The sequence below is a fragment of the Hyperolius riggenbachi genome, chromosome 6, assembly GCF_040937935.1.
Source record: "Hyperolius riggenbachi isolate aHypRig1 chromosome 6, aHypRig1.pri, whole genome shotgun sequence".
NCBI classification, from domain to species: Eukaryota; Metazoa; Chordata; class Amphibia; order Anura; family Hyperoliidae; genus Hyperolius; species Hyperolius riggenbachi.
The window spans coordinates 50,287,921-50,310,135 of NC_090651.1; the positions used below are offsets into that span (position 1 = coordinate 50,287,921).

At 44.3% G+C, this 22,215-nt stretch overlaps 1 protein-coding gene across 1 annotated transcript in view; it reads right to left on the reverse strand.

Moving 5' to 3' along the window:
- Positions 1-858: 858 nt before the first annotated feature.
- CTH (cystathionine gamma-lyase) overlaps positions 859-22,215 on the reverse strand; it is a 61,513-nt gene continuing 40,156 nt past the window's right edge. Inside the window, exons 4-12 of the mRNA XM_068239231.1 lie at positions 21,948-22,057; positions 20,580-20,711; positions 17,198-17,255; positions 9,491-9,568; positions 8,810-8,962; positions 7,196-7,317; positions 4,832-4,884; positions 2,239-2,377; positions 859-1,162 (exon numbers count right to left, since the gene is read on the reverse strand). Of these exons, the coding sequence (XP_068095332.1) occupies positions 1,097-1,162; positions 2,239-2,377; positions 4,832-4,884; positions 7,196-7,317; positions 8,810-8,962; positions 9,491-9,568; positions 17,198-17,255; positions 20,580-20,711; positions 21,948-22,057 (911 nt within the window). The 3' untranslated portion in view covers positions 859-1,096. The remainder of the gene's footprint in view (positions 1,163-2,238; positions 2,378-4,831; positions 4,885-7,195; positions 7,318-8,809; positions 8,963-9,490; positions 9,569-17,197; positions 17,256-20,579; positions 20,712-21,947; positions 22,058-22,215) is intronic.

Consider the following 22,215-nt stretch of genomic DNA (forward strand, 5'->3'; position numbering starts at 1 on the left):
CCCGTAAGATTCATGTATTTTCTCGCTGCGGCCAAATATATCAAAAGTGAGTTAATTGAATTAAATTAAGCCGGCGGCAATGTAACAGATGAAGCCGCCGGCTTTGTCTCTCTCTCTCCTCCCCCTGCCTCTCTCCTATACAATACTGGCAGCCAAGGACATGCGTGTCCCAGAGAGTCGTTCGTCGCGAGAAACAAGCAGAGCGGGGAGGCTGCAGACATTGCTTCTGCCAGCACCCGCTCTGCAAGACCGAACGGCAGGATCCCCTGCTGCGAAGAACGACTCTGGGGGACACGCATGTCCCCGGCTGCCAGTATTGTATAGGAGAGAGGCAGGGAAAGGAGAGAGAGCCAAAGCCGGCAGCTTCATCTGTTATATTGCCGCCGGCTTAATTTCATTAAATTAACCCACTTTTATACATTTGGCCGCAGTGAGACGGCCAGAAAATACATCAATCTTACGGGAATCATTTCATTTCTAACATTGGCCGTAGTGGCACGGCCATGTCGTGTTTTAGTTCTGGCCGTAACATATACAAAGATTAACAATACTGCGCGTAACCCATAGCGACCAGATTTCATTTTTTTTTTTCGTTCAGGATAGATGGTATTTTCTGATTGGTTACCAAGAATTACAGCACTTGTGGGTAAGCCTGGTACACCTGGTACCACCTCCATGTAGTATGAGAACTTACCTACACAATCTGTTCATAGTATTCAAAGTCCTTTGGGCCTTATACTACATGGAGGTGGTAAAATTGGTAAGGGATTGGCCAATCGAAATTTGATGTGTGTATGCACCTTGACAATTTTTAATTTTTTTTTTCACAACGACCTCAGGAAATAATCCAACTCCTGATTGGATGCTGCACTGATTTATTGACATTAGTGAGTGAAATAAAAAAAACAATGTGAATTGGTAATTACAAAATCGGAAATGCATTCATTGTGTAATACCCATTTGAAACAGGTTAGAGAGTTTTGGATCGGATTTGCAATTTTAAACATACAGGCTGCTGCTTTGTCTATAGGGGGGGGGGGGGGGGGTGTTATGTTTATAAAACGAAAAAGCTTCAGGTACGCAAGAGTCTTGTTGTTTAACAGTTGAACTTCAAATGTTCCAGAAAATCCTCCACTTTGGTGGGACTGACGACATTTGGGTGCTGTTAAGAAAAAGGAGAGAGATTTAGAATTAAAAAAAAAAAAAAAAAAAAAAAAAAGCTTAATTTACCTGGGGCTTCTACCAGCCCCCTGCAGCTTATCTGTGCCTGCACCATCTCTGAACGTTCCTCAGGTTCCCCCCCCAGAGAGATTTTCTCGTACCACACATGCGCAGGACGCTCCCAGCGGCGGGAGCGTGATAAGAGTATGCACGAGGCCAGGGCCGTGCACTTGCAGTGGCCATCGACTAGCCCAATCTCCAAAAATGAAACTCAGCCGCTGCGGGGGACCGGAGGATCATTCCATGATGGCGCGGGCACAGGGAGGCTGCAGGGGGTTGTTTGAAGCCCCAGGTAAGTGAAACTTTTTTTTTTTTTCCCAATTTAGGTTCACTTTAAGTCAGAGTCGGGACAAGGTCCTCCATCACCCAAGGCTGAGACACCAAAGTGCGCCCCTCCATCCCTCCCACTCCAGCCGTCACACACTGATTGCTATTAGACTTATAGGCACCCCAGCCCCCTCCTCCCCCTCTAGTTATCTGACTGCAGTCACTGCCATATATCCCCTTTTCTTATTTCTCTCTGCTTCAAACACAATAGGGGAATGATAGCTAAGCGAGTTGTGCGCCCCCCTTCCTACACTGCGCCCTGAGGCTGGAGCCTCTCTCGCCTCTGCCCGGCCCTTACCCATTTTGAAATCTTCTCGTCCCCGTTTTACTTTATGAAATTTATCACAGGTTGCAACATATTTCGTTCTGGCAGAGGATATCACTGGAATGTTTGTCTACTAAGGAGTTCTATTGCCAGTAGTAGAGATCGCTGTGCTCCCAGAATGCTCGGGAGAGGGGGGGGGGGGGGGGAATTCCGCATGATAAACAGCCTAGGCAAAGCCTCAGTGAGAGGGTGGGGCTACATACCAATCTACAGCTATAGGAAGTGTATGATGCTGAAGCCAGGATATTTAACATAAAAGTGGATATCCTGAATCATTTACTGCTTTCTACTATATGTAGTTACGGTTCCTCTTTTACATACCTTTGCAAAAATAAAGGCAGTAGAATGAGAGTTTTATTACTTACCGCAGCTCCCAATGCCTGGTCTAAGTCTGCAATGAGGTCTTCTGTGTCCTCTAAGCCAATGGAGAGGCGGATGAGGCAGTCATTGATCTTCAGGATGATCCTGTCCTCCTCTGGTACTGAGGCGTGTGTCATTATAGCTCTGCAGTGAGAGGAAACATCAGGAAAGATCACACAACCCATTCATTGTACTATTGCTTGAGGGATAAATATCTTCAGCATAGACAAAGACAGTAGTCCTTTATCCAAAGCCTCGTACACACATGAAATTACTGTCAGGGATCGACAATCTGTCTCTTGATCAGATTGGGTACAGTTAATGGTGAAGATCAGCAACGCACAATCATTCTAATCAATCATTCCATCTATCCGAATTTCGGATCAATTCTATTTGCTTGATCACACTGCTTACCAATGTCCTCTTCATTGGTGGGCCCGAACGATCATTTGGCAGTAGGGTTGCCCATCAACCACTAAGGAGTTTTTCCCCTTATGTACCAGAGCAAACTTTGCCTTTCAGTGCTCCTCCCATTCATTCCCCAATAACTTTATCACTACTTATCACACCAAAATGGTCTATAGCTTGTTTTTCGCCATCAATTAAGTTGGGTGGTACTTTTTGCTAATAATTCCTTTAAAATGCATTTATAATTATGATTAACAAGAAAAAAAAATGATTTCTCAGTTTTAAAATACATGCTACTGTAATTAAAACCTACACATTTGCCCATTTGTCCCGATTATGTTTAAATTATGTCCCTACTACAATGTATGGTGACAATATTTTATTTGGAAATAAAGTTGTATTTTTTTCCATTTTGTGCTTTTGGATTTCTCATTGTACTCTTACAAATTAGGGCTTGTAAGTTATTTATAAATAGTATACATTTAAAGCATACATACGTATTTGTTTTGGTAACTATGGGGGTTAGGGTCTCATTTCATGGGTTAATGGGCTTTTAATTAATTATTTGGTGTATGATTTTTTTTTTTTTTTGTGTGTGTGAAATAATTTTTTTTCCCACTAAATGGCACCTTAATGCTTAGGAAGCTGAACCACAGCCTCCTAAGCTAAAGTGAAAGTAAAAGTTTGTAGGTTTATACAGACTTTCAACAAATGAACAGTTAGTGGTTAGTTACAACAGTGTTCATTCATGAATCAGGACCTTTGATTGGCTTTGGGAACACTCATTCCCATTCACCTGTCATTGCCCCGGTGATGGCCACAGCGGATGTGCGCTCAGCCCATTGGCAGCAGAAGATGAATATCTATGCTCCTGGTACTTGAGATGAAGTTCTGCGGGCTGTAGCTATACTGCCACAGGCACAATGAGTAGTTAGTTAAACCATTCAATCTCCTAAACAATTGACATTCCTACAAGCTAGTAAAGATATCATATCAGGTCTGTGCAACTGTCATGCCACTTCTCAAAACTACTAACCAATCACCTTCTGTATCTGAGTTTAGTACCCCGCCCTTACCCTCTCTGTTTGTAGTGGCTTCTCATCTGATCAGATGACTTCTCAGAGACTGAGCAGTCAGCAAGCTATCCACCACACAAGGGTGCGCCGTCAGCAAGCTATCCACCACACAAGGGTGCGCCGTCAGCAAGCTATCCACCACACAAGGGTGCGCCGTCAGCAAGCTATCCACCACACAAGGGTGCGCCGTCAGGAAGCTATCCACCACACAAGGGTGTGCCGTCAGCAAGCTATCCACCACACAAGGGTGCGCCGTCAGCAAGCTATCCACCACACAAGGGTGCGCCGTCAGCAAGCTATCCACCACACAAGGGTGCGCCGTCAGCAAGCTATCCACCGCACAAGGGTGCGCCGTCAGCAAGCGTTCCCCCACACAAGGGTGCGCCGTCAGCAAGCGTTCCCCCACACAAGGGTGCGCAGTCAGCAAGCGTTCCCCCCACACAAGGGTGCGCAGTCAGCAAGCGTTCCCCCCACACAAGGGTGCGCAGTCAGCAAGCGTTCCCCCACACAAGGGTGCGCAGTCAGCAAGCGTTCCCCCCACACAAGGGTGCGCAGTCAGCAAGCGTTCCCCCCACACAAGGGTGCGCAGTCAGCAAGCGTTCCCCCCACACAAGGGTGTGCAGTCAGCAAGCGTTCCCCCCACACAAGGGTGTGCAGTCAGCAAGCGTTCCCCCCCACACAAGGGTGTGCAGTCAGCAAGCGTTCCCCCACACAAGGGTGTGCAGTCAGCAAGCGTTCCCCCACACAAGGGTGTGCAGTCAGCAAGCGTTCCCCCACACAAGGGTGTGCACTGTGCAGTCAGCAAGCGTTCCCACACACAAGGGTGTGCAGTCAGCAAGCGTTCCCACACACAAGGGTGTGCAGTCAGCAAGCGTTCCCACACACAAGGGTGTGCAGTCAGCAAGCGTTCCCACACAAGGGTGCGCTGTCAGCAAGCGTTCCCCCACACAAGGGTGTACTGTCAGCAAGTGTTCCCCCCACACAAGGGTGTACAGTCAGCAAGTGTTGCCCCAACACAAGGGTGTACTGTCAGCAAGTGTTCCCCCCACACAAGGGTGTCCAGTCGGGTAACACATTTCATTTGCAAAACAAGAAAAAAATTTGGTGTACTTACGGATGCTCTGCCAAACTTTCAAATCCTCCGAGACTTTCTGCCAGGGTGAAGACCTGTAAGTACATTATAAACCACTGGTTTTAGAAATGATAAACTGGCAGTAATTTTTCTACATCTTTCTGATGACCCATATTTTGAAAAAGTCCGGCACGTGTACGCGCTTTAAGAGATCTGCTTTGCTTAATTTGCCACACGTTGCTGCTCAATAGTGGATCAGATCATATCAGTGATGTGACTGATCTAATTTCCTCTCTTCTCTTCACCACAACTGCAAGCTTTGCATTGCTCCCTGTGGGTCTAAAAACGCGTGCCTCTTAGAAAAAGCCTCAAAAGGAAGCTAAAAAATATTGAGCCTCCAAGAGCAAGCCTCTAAAGAAGCTAAAACCCGGATACCTCCAAGAACATGCCTCTAAGAAAGCTAACACTTGTGTCTCTAAGTACAAGCTTTAAAAAAGGAAGCTGAAAGTTTGTATAAATCAAGCCACCATAAACGGTGTATGGCTAGCTTTATAGCTGTGGGATACCAAAATTCGGTCAGCGGCATAACTACAATTTCAAGTGGGTCCCTCAGCAAAACTTTGATGGGGCCTCGCAATGTTCATTCCCCTTTCCTTGCCTCCCCTTGGTGTCCTTCACGACCTTGGTATGTGCAAGAAAGACACCGCTGCACTCTTCGCATCCATGTCAGGATGCTGGATTACAAGCAGCAACACTGGAGAAAGGAAAATGTCCGCACTTACCAACCAGTAGCTTCCATACGCTTTATTCGACATCCATAAAAACCGCAAAGAAAGGCTGACATGTTTCGGACAATTGTGTCATTCATAGCCCATGGGCTATGCATAAGGACACAATTGTCCGAAACAGGTCAGCCTTTCTTTGCTGTTTTATGGATGTCTAATAAACAGGGCCAGATTTAGGTCAAAGCCACCTCAGCCATGACCTAGGGCAGTGTTTCTCAACATTTTACTGGTGTGTACCCCTTTTAAAACCCTGTACTCAACCAAGTACCCCCTAGCATAGTAAACATTATCACAAGTTCCCCTTGACAAATATATATGTAATCATAGTACGTGATAATTGGTTCTAAACAATTTCCAAGCATTTTCTATTGCTTTTAGTTAGCTAAAACACTAATTTGGTGTTGTTTAAATAAGGTTTACAATTTTCTTAAACTTTAAATTTGTTATTCTTGGTTAAGTATATCAAGCCTGAGTACCCCCTGGAACCATCAGAAGTACCCCCTGGGGTACGCGTACCACACGTTGAGAACCTAGGGTCTAGGGCACCACAGGAGTAAGGCAGGGCACCAAAGCAGCAGGCTAAACTGGTGCAGCATTTGCAAGCTTGCAAATGCTGCAATGCAGGGAGATTAGGCGAGCGCCTGACAGCGGTACTCTGCTACTAGCCACCTGTGCAGCAGCCACCTTACTCTCTGTGCACGTTTGCATTGTGGCGGGAGTCTATGGACTTGGGTAGCATTTGGAGACAGAAAGGAAGAGGAAGCTTCTGCACTGGAGACGAGCTGAGAAATGAGTGACACAGATGGCTGCTGCGGTGTGAAGGCAAGATGGCTACCTATACTGAAAGGGGGGGGGGGATTAAGGGAGTCATCTGGCTACCTATACTGGAGGGAAAGGGGGGGGAGGAGTCATCTGGCTACCTATACTGGAGGGAAAGGGGGGGGAGGAGTCATCTGGCTACCTATACTAGAGGGAAGGGGTCATCTCGCTACCTATACTGAAGAGGGCAGGCTGGTGACAGTGGCCTAGGGCAGTAAAATCGTACAAATCTGGCCCTGCTAATAAAGCGTATGGAAGCTACTTGTTGGTGAGTGCAGACATTTTCCCTTCTCCTTCACGGCCTGGCTTGGGGCCCATCTCACAAGGGTAATAAAACAAGTGTGGCCATCACACCTGTAACAAAAGTAGGTACAAAAACACCTGATCTGAAGTAGTCTCTGCAGGAAGGGAAGGTTAGTAGTTGGGGGCCCTCCTGCAGTCACCAGGGTTGCTCCCCTCTAGTTACGCCCCTGTCCTTTGTTCCTCAAGTAGTGATATAATAATCAACTGCCAATTCAATAGTCAACAGGGTGTGCCTCTCATTTGCTAGCACAGCTTCCACGTAAATGAGAGTAAATTCCCCTAAGGTAAGCCTGCTCTGGCCACTTGGTAAAGCATGTAGCAACACCCTGCAAACCGCAGCAGAGTATGCTGGGACCTGTAGTTCTAACGCTACAAGTTACTAATGGCTTATAGTCAGATAGTCACATTAAAAGCATTGACCCTTAGTTACAGGCTTTTGTAGTATTTACCAGTGCAGGAGAGAGGCAGGTGGCCTCAACAGTAATCGATCATTATTTACCTTCAAGCTCTTGAGGAATGTCTTGGCATGTTCCAAATTGCCCTTGATGTAAAAGGTGACCATGCCAGGCACTCCGGTGCACTGACGCTTCGTGATCTCATATTGTGGGTGTGAGGGAAGCCCTTCAAATATCAATTCAATATGACTTGGTTAGAAATGCTTAAAATAAATAAATAAAACCCAATAATAATCAGCACAGAGACAGAGAACTGAAACTGCATAGGTGTCTGGGCAGAATTCTATTAAGAAAAAATACTAACACTGAGATTAACCACTTTGCATTCCTGGGTTTTTACCCTGTAGAGGAAATCTATTTATCCTGTAGAGGAAATCGAAGTGAAAATTAAAAATAAATAAATAAAAGTTTAAACTTACCTGGGGTTTTATGCAGGTCCCTGGAGTCATCCTGTGCCCACGATGGCCATCTGAGTCCCTCCAGCAAGCTGCAGCCACCCCCCGCAAAGCTGGCCTGCCATGCACTCATCACGCTCCTGTTTCTGGGTGCATTCTGTGCATGTGTAGTACGCGAAATTGCTACTGCGCATGCGCAGAGCACTCCCAGCCACGGGAGCGCGAACAGGGTGCACATAGCTCAGGGCCACGCATGCCCAGTACCCACCCACCGCTGCTTCCCGGAGGGACTCTTGGGATGATTTTCTTATTTTAATTTAAGTAATCCCTTTGACACCACATATGCCTTAGTTCATCTGTCTGTAGTTAAAGGATCTGATCGCTTAAATGACAGTTCGTGGGGCCATGATACTGCACAGACGTGTCGTTAGGCAGCAGCAGAGCGGTACATCTGTAAAGCATTGTGGCCCTGAACTGTTGCCCTAGCGATTGCATCCGACCGCTGCAGGTGGCTGGTGGTCATTAGAGGTGTGCAAACATCTTAGGTTGTAGACGTAGTTCATAAGCTAGGAAAGGGGTTTTTTGTGTGCGGTGGCTGCTTTTGATGCAGGACCTGAATCCTAAAATTTTCAGGGTGGCCAATTAGGATGCGACACTTGCGTCAAAGAATCGTAAAGGACACCCGAAGCGAAACTAAACTAATGAAACAAACAATTGTATCCATCTTCCTTCTCCTAAAAAAATACTTTAAGATATTCCACAGTTTTATTTTATGTTTAAATGTACTTTAAGCGTTAACTATTGTTTTTCTCAATGACCCATTTATTGTAGTATGCCAGAGCTAAAATCTATGAACTATTGACCATTTTATTTCTTTCCTGTTTTCTAAAGACATTTTCTGTTAGGAAAGTGTTTTATAGTTGGAATTTCTTATCAGTGAGGGTCACACTGTAGTCACTTCCTGTCTGAGTCAGGACAGAGTCAGCCAGTTACATGCCTGATATTTAACTCTTTCAGGCAGAGAAAGAAAAAAAAAGGAACACAGCATAGTTATTTGTGTGCTAGGCACTGTATATACCCATGTCTATCTCATCAGGTCACATGTCACCTCGGGTATCCTTTAAGTAGTTAACTGATAAGGAAGCCACATCTACACACACACTATTCCTATAAAAAAAAAAAAAAAAAAAAAAAAAAAAAAAAAACACACACACACGAAAGTAGAGTTTTAAATGTATTTTTTTTTTTTACTTTCCAACCTACCTGGGAAGAGGACTTTGTCAACACGAGGGTCTTTCTCCAGAAACATGGCAGAAGCCAGCGCATTGTGGAAATGCTGCTTCATGCGCAGAGCTAAGGTCTTCAGGCCGCGATTACAGAGGTAGCAATCAAAGGGGGATGGAATGGCTCCAAGTGCTGGAAGAGACAGATGCTTGTCAGTCCCTCTTTACAGGAATATTACATCTCATATACAGTGTGAGCTCATCTGTGTGGCCGGGGCACAGAGGGACGAGATGATCAGCCTTGTATAATGAGATGAGGATCTCTCAGTATCTCCAGCCTAATGAATGCTGCAGGAATTGACTGGGCATTAATATCATTATCCCCATTTAGTACAGAAAAAAAGGTCCCTATACTCGCTGTTGTGATCTCTATGTGAATCTGTAAATTCTGAAACCATTCTGCCACTCAGGAAGCAGTTTGTAAGGTTTAAAAGAAAAATGCATTTCATTAGCTTCATTTTCCGGACACCACAATCACCAGTTCGTCTTCCTGTTCCCATATAAGTGCCCTTCCCCATCCCTCACTCATGTGTACTTACCTTCCCTGACACCACAATTACCAGCTCCACTCTTCCTGTTCCCATACACTCACCAGTGAAACTCAGTCCCCCCCCCAAAAAAACACACACACACACACACACACACACGTTCTTAGACTCACCATTCTGAAGGAATTTGAGTCTCTCATAGAGCTTATCACAGTTTACAGACACCAAACCCATGACAACATCAGAGTGACCTAAAGAAAGAAAAATAAACTAGTTACAATATGTGAACATGAATTAAAAAATAAATAAATAAATAAAAAAAAAAGTTATATTGTAATGGCTCAGTATCTCCCTATATAGAAAGAAGACTGTATGGGTATACAGCCTTACTACCTCTTTAATGCTGGGCATACAGCATGTACCGCTCAATCGAGCCGCTGATGGCTCGATTGATAAAATCCGACACGCCCGATCACCCGCCGGATCGATTCCGCGCTTTACACAATAGAAGAAAACGAACAGAAGATAAGCAGCGCCCGCGGGGACGAGCTGGAATCGATCCAGGGGGACGCGCCGGAATCGAGCCAGCGGCTCGATTAAGCAGTACAAAACGTACTGTGTATGCCCAGCATAAGAAAACCTAATCTTCACAAAACAGTTACATTGCACATTGGTCACCCTTCTTTTTGATAATTTTAATACAAAAATAAATAAATCTATATATATAAAATCGTGTGTGTGTGTGTGTGTGTGTGTGTGTGTGTGTGTATCACTCGAAAACGGCTTGACCGATTTGAACAAAACTTGGTATACAGATCCCTTACTACCTGGGATGATATGTTCTGGGGGTCTCGCGGCCCCCCTGCACACCTGGGCGGAGCTACAAACAGCAAATCAGATTCCACCCATTCAAGTCAATGGAAAAAATGTAAAAGGCTGCCATTCTCACAGTAATCAAGCCAGAGTCCCCACACATGGCACAGTTGGTCACTTGGTGACCGAGGTTACAAATCCAGGAAAAGTGGGCGGAGCATAAAACAGCCAATCAAATTTCAGCCATTCATTTTAAATGGGAAAATGTAAGCTGCAGCCATTCTTAGACTGTTAATCGCTGGGGTCTCAAACTTGCCACACTTGGTCACTGGGATTAATATTCAGGTAAGTGAGTGGTGCCTACAACAGCCAATCAAAATTCACCTATTGATTTTCAATGGGAATATTTAAACTGCTGCTATTCTTACACTTTTAATGGCAGAGGCTTCAAACTTGCTACAGTCGGTCATTGGGTGACTGGGGTCCAAATTCACTAAAGGGGCGGGGCCACATACAGCCAATCAGATTTCCTTGGTGGATAAACTGCTTCCATTCACACATTTTTTGATGCCAGGAACCCAAAAGCTCACAAACTTGGTCAATGAGTGACTGTGTGTCAAGGTTACAAAAAGTGGGCGGAGCCAAAATAACTTTTACTGGGAAAATATAAACTGCAGCCATTCTTACACCGTTAATGGCAGGGTTCTCAAACACTGCACAGTTGATAATTGGGTGACAGATTAAGATTTTGGAAGGTGGGTGGAGCCTACAACAGCCAATAAAAATTCACCTTTTGATTTTCAAAGGGAATATTTCATCTGCTACCATTCTCTTATACTGTTAAAAGCAGATGCCTCAAACCTGGTACAGTTTGTCACTGGGTGACTAGGGTCCAAATTCAGGAAGGGGGCGGAGCCACAAACAGCCAGATTTGTTTATTTTTCAATGGGAATATACAAAGTATTGATACCAAGGACCCCAAAGCTGATAAACTTGATAATTGAGTGACTGTATGTCAAGGTTAGAAAAAGTGGGCGGTGCCAACAACTTCATTTTTTACATTGCAGGGTTCCCATACTTTACACAATTGGCCACTGGGTGACTGGGATGAATATTCAGAAATGTGGGTGCAGCCTACAACAGCCAATCAAAATGTACCTATTGATTTTCAAGGGGAATATTCACATTGCTACTATTCTTACACTGTTAGTGGCAGAGGCCTCAAACTTGATACAGTCAGTCATTGGGTGACTGGGGTCCAAATTCACTAAAGGGGTGGAGCCACAAACAGCCAATCAGATTTGTTAGATTGATTTCAGCCATTCTGTTATTGGCAAGGTTCTCAAACGTGACACAGTTGGCCACTGGGTGACTGGGACTAATATTCAGAAAAGTGGGTGGAGCCTACAGCAGCCAATCAAAATTCACCTTTTGATTTTCAAGGGGAATATTTACATTGCTGCAATTCATGCACTCTTAAGGGCAGAGGCCTAACATCTGCTACAGTTAGTCACTGGGAGACTGGGGTTTAAATTCTGAAGGGATCGGGCCAAAAAATGCCAATCAGATTTGTTCAATTTCAATGGTAAAATGCGACTTATTGATGCCAAAGACCCCAAAGCTCATAAACTTGGTTGTTAAGTGACTGTATGTCAAGATTAGAAATAGTGGGCGGAGCCAAAAACAACTAACTTTTTACATGGGAAAATGTGAACTGCAGCTTTTCTTACACTGTTAATGGTAGGGTTCTCAAACTTCACACAGATGGTCACTGGGTCACTAGGATTAATATTCGGAAAAGTAGGTGGAGCCTACAAGAGCCAATCAAAATTCACCTATTGATTTTCAAGGGGAATATTGAAACTGCAGCCATTCTCACACTGTTGAGAGGCCTCAAACCTGCTACAGTCGGTCGTTAAGTGTTTGGGGTTCAAATTCAGTAAAGGGGTGGAGCCAAAAACAGCCAGATTTCTTTGCTGGATAAACTGCTTCCATTAGCACAAGTCTGATGCCAGGAACCCAAAAGCTCGCAAACTTGGTCATTGAGTAGTGACTGTGTCAAGGTCACACAAAGTGGGTGGAGTTAAAAACAGATTTTTCTGGGAAATTGTAACTGTAATTGTAAAGTGCCTTCTTCACTGTTAATGGCAGGGTTCTCAAACTTAGCATAGCTGGTTACTGGGTGACTGGGATTAATATTCAAAAAAGTGGGTGGAGCCTAAAATGCCAATCAAAAATCACATGTCACTTTTCAAGGACAATATTAAAATTGCTGCCATTCTTGCACTGTTAATGGCACAAGCCTCAAACCTGGTACAGTTGGTCATTGGGTCACTGAGGTTCAAATTCAGAAAAGGGAACAGAGCCACAAACCGCCAATCGGATGTGTTTAATTTCACTGGGAAAATACAAATTATTGATGCCAAGGACCCAAAGCTTACAAACATGATCATTGAGTGACTTTGTGTCCAGGTTACAAAAAGTGGGCGGAGCGAAAAACAAATTTCACTAGGAAAGTGTAAACTGCAACCCTTCTTACACTGTTTATTTCAGGGTTCCCAAACTTTGCCCAGATGGTCACCGAGTGACTGAGATTAATATTCAGGGAAGTGGGTGGAGCCTATAATAGCCAATCAAAATTTACCTGTTGATTTTCAAGTGGAATATTTAAATTGCTGCCATTTTTACACTGTTAATAGCAGATGCCTCAAACCTGCTACAGTTGGTCATTGGGTGACTGGGGTTTAAATGCTGGAGAGGGGCGGAGCCACAAACAGCCTATCTGATTTGTTTAATTTCTATGGGAATATACAAATTATTGATGCCAAGGACCCCAAAGCTCACAAACTTGGTCATTGAGTGTTTGTGTGTTAGGGTTAGAAAGTGGGCGGAGCCAACACCAGTCAAATACATACCTGGGCAATGCCGGGTCATCAATGGGTGGAGATAAATACAAATTTCACTGGGAACATGTAAACTGCAGCCATTCTTACACTGTTAATGCCAGGGTTTTTAAACTTTGCACAGTTGGTCAATGGATGACTGGAATTAATATTCAGAAAAGTGGGTGGAGCCTACAAAAGTGAATCAAACTTCACCTGTTGCTTTTCAAGGGGAATATTTAATTGCTACCATTCTTGAACTGTTAATGGCACAGGCCTCAAACCTGGTACAGTTGGTTATTGGGTGACTGGGGTTCAAATTCAGAAAAGGGGGTGGAGCCACACACAGCCAATCAGATTTGTTTCATTTCAATGCAGATTATTGATACCAAAGACCGCAAAGCTCACAAACTTGGTCAGTGAGTAATTGTGTGTTAGGGTTAGAAAAAGTAGGCGGAGCCAACACCAGCCAAATACTTACCCGGGCAACGCCGGGCAATCAGCTAGTAAATAATAAAATAAAACCTAATCTTTAGTCCTAACTTTTAATATAATTATTGTGGTCTTTTCTAAAAATGAAGAACATTTTCTGTGCTATTTAGAGGATGTAAAGAGAAAGCGGTTTGAAAAAGCACCTTCAACGTGCTAAAGAATAAATTTGCTATTTTCATTATTTAATGCTAGGTACACACTGAGATTTTCTGGGAGATTTACTATCAGAGCGATCATTTTCAACATGTCCGATCTGATTTCCGATCAATTTAAGACCGTTTTCCATTCACTCCTATCGGAAATCAGATCGGACATGTTGGAAATAATCGATCTGACAGTAAATCTGCCAGAAAAATCTGATAGTGTGTACCCAGCATGAATTTAAAGGTCACCTGACCCAAGGCAAAGCTACATGATATAAGCACAGATATACGTTCATCCTGGATCTATATACCTAGAATACTCTGAATCCCGAAGGCCCCCTTCACACTGGGATGTTTTCATTGTGTTGCGTTACCATTTTTTACCACAGGGTAACGTTAAAGCAATGAAAACCTATGGTCCATTTTATACCTACCATGGTGCGATGCAATGCGCCGGAAGTATCCAATGTGATGTCTTAGATTTTTTTTTTAGGCTGCTAGGCGTTCGCGTGGAAGTGTATTTTGTCAATACACTTCTGTGCACTTTGTATTTCCGCCACAGGAAGTGAGCACTAGAGAGCATCACTTAACCACTTGAGGACCGCAGTCTTAAACCCCCCTAGTGACCAGGCCATTTTTATTTATTTATTTATTTTTTTACAAAATAGGCCACTGCAGCTTTAAGGGCTGACTGCAGGGCCGTACAACTCAGCACACAAGCGATCCCCCCCCCCCCCCCCCTTCTATCTGTTCCCCCGCCAGCCAATCAGAGAGATCGGCGGTCATAGGCCTCAGTCTGCTGCTCAGAGGGACAGCCGTGTCACACGGCTGTCCCCAGTACATCGCAGCGCTGTGCCAAGTAAATAGACAGCGGTTTCGATGTCTAACAGTCTCCTAGCGGCAAAAGCAGCTGGGAGGCTGATGATGGAGTGGTGCTCCATCATTCAAGCAGGGATGAACACGCTTAGGCGTGCGTGATCCCCTGCAATCTCTGCCCTTAGGACTTCACGCCAATTGGCGTGGAGTGGTCCTGGGGCTGCCGCTCATCGGCGTGAAGCAGACGTTAAGCAGTTAAAGGGAATGTCCGAACAAATTTTTTTTAAGCCAATCTTACCTTAATCAATTGTTTATTAATCACCCTTCTTAGCAGTGTGATTACTTTGTCCCGGAACGGCTGCGTTAGTCTCAGTTTCTGGACCAGACCTGTGAGATAGCGCTCACGCCGCAGGGAGGAGGCCAGAGGCACGGCTATCAGAGGAAAAGTAGTGACGTATAGATTGGGCGGACATGACGCATACTTCTCCGCAGCTAGACTCAATGTGCATGTGTGCCGCAAAGCAGGAAGATTTCATATGAGGACACCCTCATAGGGTACGCAAAATGCCCCAAAGTGATGGGGACCCAAAGAATGAGGTCAGCATCACAATGGGTAAATGTGGGTAACAAAACAATATTACCTCAGGTTGCAGGTTTAAAAACAATAGAAAATGAAGGAATCGTTTTGCGGGACTTGCCCGCTTCCTCAGGTCTACAGTACATAAAGAATGCCATAGACATCCCAAAAATGTATCTTTTCCTATGTCCCAAAAATATTATTATTTATCCCTCCCACCTTAGGTAATATGGTTTCATTAACCACGTTTACGTATTGCATACTACATTGGGGCACTTACACCCATTTTGTGTACAGTTTTCCCCTTCTCCCCCCCTGGGGTGTCCCCTAAGATAATTATCCAGTGGGCCTTTTTCTGGAGTGCAACCCAATCTGAAGAGGATACCCAATCCCCCTGGAGACATAATTCTCCATCTGCCTGCTACTGTGGTATTGCACACAATAATTCATTTCCTAGAAATACCACATCTGGCAGTCCAGGCATGTTGTTTCCTACGATCTCTCTGCTTTCTGAGGTCCGTCACTCGAATTTCATCAACCAGATACCCCTCACCCTCCTAGGGTGACACTGCACTACCACTTTGCCGGTCATCAACAATCCGCAATTGCCCCCAGTGAAAATAAAGCTGGCCAAAGACAACTTAGAAAGAAGAACTGAAGAGAGAGTCTAGGAAGACTTGGGAAGAATTGAAGTTCCTTGCCAAAAGGTAGACATTGGCAACTGCCCAGTGGGAGGAACAGGAAATAAGTAAGTAAGCGTAAAGGATGAGAACACCCAATTTAAAAATAAAGTTAGTTATTTGGGTTGGAAACAAAAACAAAAAAACAGACATACGTCCATCGAGTTCAACCAGATAACACAGTACAACACCAGCCTGCTCCGTCATATATCCCTGTTGATCCAAAGGAAGGCGAAAAACCCTTACAAGACATGGTCCAATTAGCCCCAAAAGAGAAAAAAAATCCTTCCCGACTCCAGATGGCATTTAGATAAAATCCCTGGATCAACATCATTAGGCATTACCTAGTAATTGTAGCCATGGATGTCTTTCAATGCAAGGAAAGCATATAAGCCCCCTTTAAATGCAGATATAGAATTTGCCATAACTACTTCCTATGGCAATGCATTCCACATCTTAATCACTCTTACTGTAAAGAACCCTTTCCTAAATAAATGTCTAAAACCTTTTTTTCCCCTATGCACAGATCATGTCCTCTAGTCCTTTGAGAAGGCCTAGGAACAAAAAGCTCATCCGCCAAGCTTTTATATTGCCCTCTGATGTATTAATACATGTTAATTAGATCCCCTCTAAGGCATCTTTTCTCTAGACTAAATAAACCCAGTTTATCTAACCTTTCTTGGTAAGCGAGACCTTCCATCCCTCGTATCACTTTTGTTGCCCGTCTCTGCACCTGCTCTAAAACTGCAATATCTTTCCTGTAATGTGGTGCCCAGAACTGAATTCAATATTCTAGATGTGGCCTTACTAGAGAAATCGTTCCAAAGCCATTAACAAAGTATTGATCTTATAACAATGATGAATATGAAACATGACAAGCTAAAATGGAATTACTTTGTATGAACAAAGCTATGTGTAAAAGTTTAGCAACAAAGTAATATAGTGAATAGTAATACTATATGCAATGTTCTACTTTGTTCATTATTTATAGTATATATTTTTTCACAGAATGTTTGATGTAAAAGAAAATTCTACTGGTACAACGCTTATGTTGTAATTGTCTTCTAACAAGTACCAATAAAAAAGTTAAATTTGAAAAGGATAAGACATAGGCCTCAATTCACTAAGATCATGCTGGAGATAATAAGGCAAGAGAAAACTTACCACCACACAGTAAGAAAGTAATCTTATCTTTTCATTCCTCAAGTTACCTCCTCTGTAGTTAATTTACCTCCTCTGTAGGTAATTTACCTCCTCTGTAGTTATTTTCACACACAGTTAATAAACAGCCTGTCTTAACTCTGGAACAGGAGATAAGCTTAGTGAATTGAGGCCATAGCGAGCATCAGGACAAGCCAAGTACAATAGTGGTGAAGAAAAGCAGCGGAAGACTTTTTAATCAAAGCACAAGATCAGCCTCTACTGGACAAAGCTGGAACTGCACATTTCAGACTCACAGAAGCACCAACTTGCTTACCATTCATGTACTTAGTTGCTGAATACATACAGATATGGGCACCGAGAGCCAGAGGTCGCTGAAACATACATAGGGCAGATATGTGAGCATACCAGCAAATATGCAAGGAATTCAACTGGTCCATTTTGCAAGCTGCATAAATTTGCATACAGAATGTAGATAATCCTGCTTCAACTTGGAATTATTTGCATTTCATTGACCATCCCCTATTGCCACCAAAAAAAAAAAAAAAAAAAAAAAAAAAAAAAAAAAAAAAGTGAATGAGAATAAGTGACATTCACCATACTGATAAAGTGGCAATTAGGTTGTACGTGCATAACTTTGTATGTATTGCACCCAGTGTTGCCAACCTTTCACGTTATTTTTTACTGACAAATACCTAAAAAAAATTTACTGCCAAAGTTTTTTTTTAACTGACAAAAAAAAAAAAAAAAAAAAAAAAAAAAAAAAAAAAGGCGTGGTCACGCAGCAGAATGTGGGCGTGGTCATGGGTGGGGCCAAATATACATGATTTTAGTATTGCTGTAAAAAGTCTGCCAGGGAAGATTGAGCTCTGCCATAGTGTTTTCCCCCCCCCCTTCCCCCAAAATACATGTGATCTTACAGTATTTTACCAAAAATCCACGTAATCTGGCAGAGGTTCTTCCAAAATACAGACAATATGGCAGTGGTTCCCAGAAAATAGATGTAATCTGGCAGCAGTGATTCCCCTAACATACACATAATCTGGCAGCAGTTCCCCAAAATACATTTAATCTGACAGCAGTGGTTCCCCAAAAATAGGTAGCCCCAGGTCTATAGGTGTCCCCAGAATAGGTGGCCAGGGGTATAGATGTCCCCATAACAGGTAGCCAGGGGGAGAGATGTCCCCAGAACAGGTAGCCAGGGGTATATGTGCCCAGTATATGTAGGCAGGGGTACAGGGCCGGTTCTAGACTGGCACACATAAGGGGGCAGTCAAATGGGTAGGGGGCAACATGTTCGAGGAAATTTGCAGCGTGCCACGGCGACGAAAGTGGGCATGGCAAGTAAATGCACGTAATGAGAGACAGCTTTTCACCAGTAAATGCACGTAATGAGAGAGAGACAGCTTTTCACCAGTAAATGCACATAAGGCAGCTTTTCACCAGTAAATGCACATAATGGCAAACAGCCAGCATCCTCAGTATATGTAGTCAGGGATATATGTGCCCAGTATATGTAGCCAGAGGTACAGTATATGTCCCCAGTATATGTAGGCAGGGGTATATGTGCCCAGTATATGTAGCCAGGGGTATATGAGCCCAGTATATGTAGGCGGGGTATATGTGCCCACAATAGGTAGCCAGGGGGTATATGTGCCCAGTATATGTAGTCAGGGTTATATGTGCCCAGTATATGTAGCCAGAGGTATATGTGCCCACAATAGGTAGCCAGGTGACCCCCCCCCCCCCCCCCAGCAGGATGGGAGCAGCGCAGTGGAGGGAGAGCTGTGGCATCAGCAGAGGAGAAGGGGGGCAATCTCATCCCTTTCCCTCACCTTAGTGCTCTCCCTCGCTCGCTCTCCCCTCCTGAACTAAGTGCTGAGTGGCTGGCAGGCGGCAGCGAGCGGAACTTACCTGCGTCTCATCGGCGGCGCGGGATGATGTGCCGCTACTCTGGTCTGGTCCACACCAGAGCAGCAGAACTTCCGGCGCTTGGAGCGAGACGGAAGGCAAGTCCCGCTCGCTGCCAAACGCCACGATCAGGAGGGGACAGTCAGCGAGGGAGGGAGGGAGAGCACTAAGGTGAGGGGGGGGGGGGAGAAGATTGCCCCCCTTCTCCACCGCTGCCCACAGCTCTTCCTCCACTGCGCTGCTGTCCTCCTGCAACAGGGCGGGCGGCCGACTGGCCGCCCTTACGGATGCTGCTGAATTCATTACGGAATTCACGGGCAGCTTATTTTGTATCAAAATTTACGGGCTGCCCGTAAAATTTACGGGCGGTTGGCAACACTGATTGCACCGCACGTATGTCGCACCATGCAACTTTCCCTCCAGCATTGCAATCCTGCTTTTGCAATGCAACACCCCAAATGTGAATGTAGCCTGAATCTCCAGACAGATGTTTTTGTAGCACTGGGTAGATCCTCATTTAGGGCTGGTGCACACCGAGCGGGTTTTTTGGCGTTTTTGCAGCAGTTTGCGGCTGCGGATACGCTTAGTCAATGTATCTCAATGGGGTGGTTCACACCGGAGCAGGAGGCGTTTTGCTGAAACGCAAACTCCCGGGGTGAGGCATTTTTTTGGATTGCGGAGGCGTTTCTGCTTCCAATGTAAAGTATAGGAAAAACTCAAACCGCTCTGAAAAAACGGCAGTTCAGAGCGGTTTTGCAGGTGTTTTTGTTACAGAAGCTGTTCAGTAACAGCTTTACTGTAACAATATATGAAATCTACTACACCAAAAACGCTTCCCAAAACCGCAAAATGCTAGGTGAAACGCTACAGAGAAGAAAAAGCTTTCAAAATCTGCTAGCATTTTGCGGATCTGCTAGCAGGTTTTGGTGTGCACCGGGCCTAAAAAAGGTGGGTTTTTGTTTTTTTAAATCTGTGTAGAAGCTCTGTGATTAGCTCATGGTCGAGAAATCACCTCTTAAGGTGGCCACTAAGTATACAATTCGCCAATCGTTTACAAACGGAAACGATAGTTTGGGACCACTTATGGACAAATATCTCCTAAACAATCTGATCAGATTAATGAAATCTTTACGGAATTCAGATCAATTTCATTAATCTGATCAGATTGTTTAGAAGATTTCTGTCCATTATTAATCCCAAACGATTATTTCCCATTGTTCATACAAAGAATCATTCGTAAACAATCGTTCTGCAAATTGTATTGTTAGTAGCCACCTTATGCCTGGCATACACGGCTCGACTGCAGGCTTATCAATCAAGCCGCTGATGGCGCGATTGATATCAGACAGGTCCGATGACCTGCCGGATTCCCCGCTCGATCCGACAATAGCGGGGAATCGAGTGGCTGATAAGGAGCGCCGGCGGGAATCGAGCCGCGCGGACGTCGATCCGGAGGCTAATCGGCCACTGAATCGACCCGTGTATGCCAGGCATTAAAGTATGAAGTCATTAGTCCTTCAGCCAGCGACTTCCTGCACTCTTGCTCAAGGCTTCAAGGCTACAATTTTCTCAGACGTCCATCTGTGCCTTCCCCCTTGTACTCTGAGCAGCAGTGTGATGTACCAGCTGTTAACGCCTTCAATTGAACAGCATCAGATAATGTGACCAAACAGGATTTGTAGTTGCACAAGCCTTACTTGATACAAGATGCATAATATCTGAGCACTTTGCTTACAAAGCTATCAGACACTGAGTAGAAAATAAATAAAATAAAGTAAAGTACTTACTTGGAAATATGCGGACATAAATGTGTTGTCGACAGCTAGAAGGACGTCTTTATGCTTTCGGGCGATATCAGCACAGCCTTTAATGTCAATTACTGTTAATGTTGGGTTGGTGGGAGTTTCAACCCATATAAGCTGCAAATGACACAAAAATAAAGTAAAATGTAGAATTCCCCTTTTAATGAAAAAGATTCCTCATCTAATAGGAGGAGGACAAGTTATTTTTTTGTATAGTTTTAAAAAGAAACTCTTTTCCATTTGCCATGGGTGTGAATTTGTAGCATTTGCCACCATAGTAACGGAACTCTTTGAATTGTATTTTGATTTACAGAATGCTCTGAAATCTTTGTACTTGAGTAATGCAGAGCCCTTGCAAATTCTCTGTTTGCACACCTGAGATTGATCAAAAGATTAATGCCGGTTTTACACTCTTTTGCATTGCGGATGCGATTCTCTTGCCGTATTTCACCGCAACGCAAAAAAAATGACAGACATATGACCCTGCTTCAGATTGCGCTGACGGGGTCATATGCATAGCTCCGCTCCACCCTTAGTGACGTATTTCCTGCTGAGCAGAAGTACATCAGTGGGATCAATGTCGGTCTGCACATGCACGCTGCACCGTGCTCCCGTTGATAAAATTCCTGCATCACCCATTCACTCCAATGACTTCCACCCCCGCAGGAGTCATATGGTAATGCGCTGCTAATTTTGCTTCAGCTAGACGGCGATTTGGAAACTTCCGGTGCAACACAGTAAGTGTGCAAGCAAGGTATTTATAAGCTAAATTGCTGAACAATAATACCTTGCCTAAAATATGTACCACTTACCTCTGGTCCAGCAGTGCTGGTGCTGAAGATGTGGCCATCCTGAATTGGCGATCTGACCCTGCCCCCCTTCTATCATGTGATCACACTCGTAAACAAGCCCTACCAACTACATGGCATTGGTCATGGGGCTGAACATCTCTTTTCCTTCACTTACATATTTAAACCTCAACATCTAAAGTATTTGGCTGCCTTGTCATCCATCACTAAGGGCCCGTTTCCACTGGCGCTTAGGATGCGAGGAAATCGCCACGCATCCCTCCACAAGTACTTCCGGTTGTCTTCTGTACAAACGGATGCGGAGTCCTGTGGCTTCCAGTCGTCGGCTATGGGGACTCGGATGCGTGTTGTCTAAAACTGCAGCATGCTATCCGAAATTCCCCCAGGCGGTAAATTTGCATTAATAGAAACTACTCCAATGATGTATATTGGTTGCAGTTCCCTTGCAGAGCGGTTTCCGCATAGCAATGAGTCTGGTGGAAACAAACCCTAACTCAAATAGGTCATTTTTTGTTTGCACATTCCCTCAATGTGATTGTCTTACCCTGGTTTGAGGTGTAATGGCAGCTTCCAGGCATTTCAGGTTCGAGCAGTCAACAAACTTCACCTTCAGACCCATTTCTGTTGCAATGCTTCTAAAATACCGGTTTGTGCCTGTCAGACAAAAAACAAAACAAAAACATAAGCACACAAAATGGGGGTAGGCACCCCAATGTAGTATGCAATTGGTAAACATGGGTAATTAAACATTCTTACTTGAAGTAGGAGGTTTAAAGATAATTTATTGGACACAGGAAAAGACAACACATTTC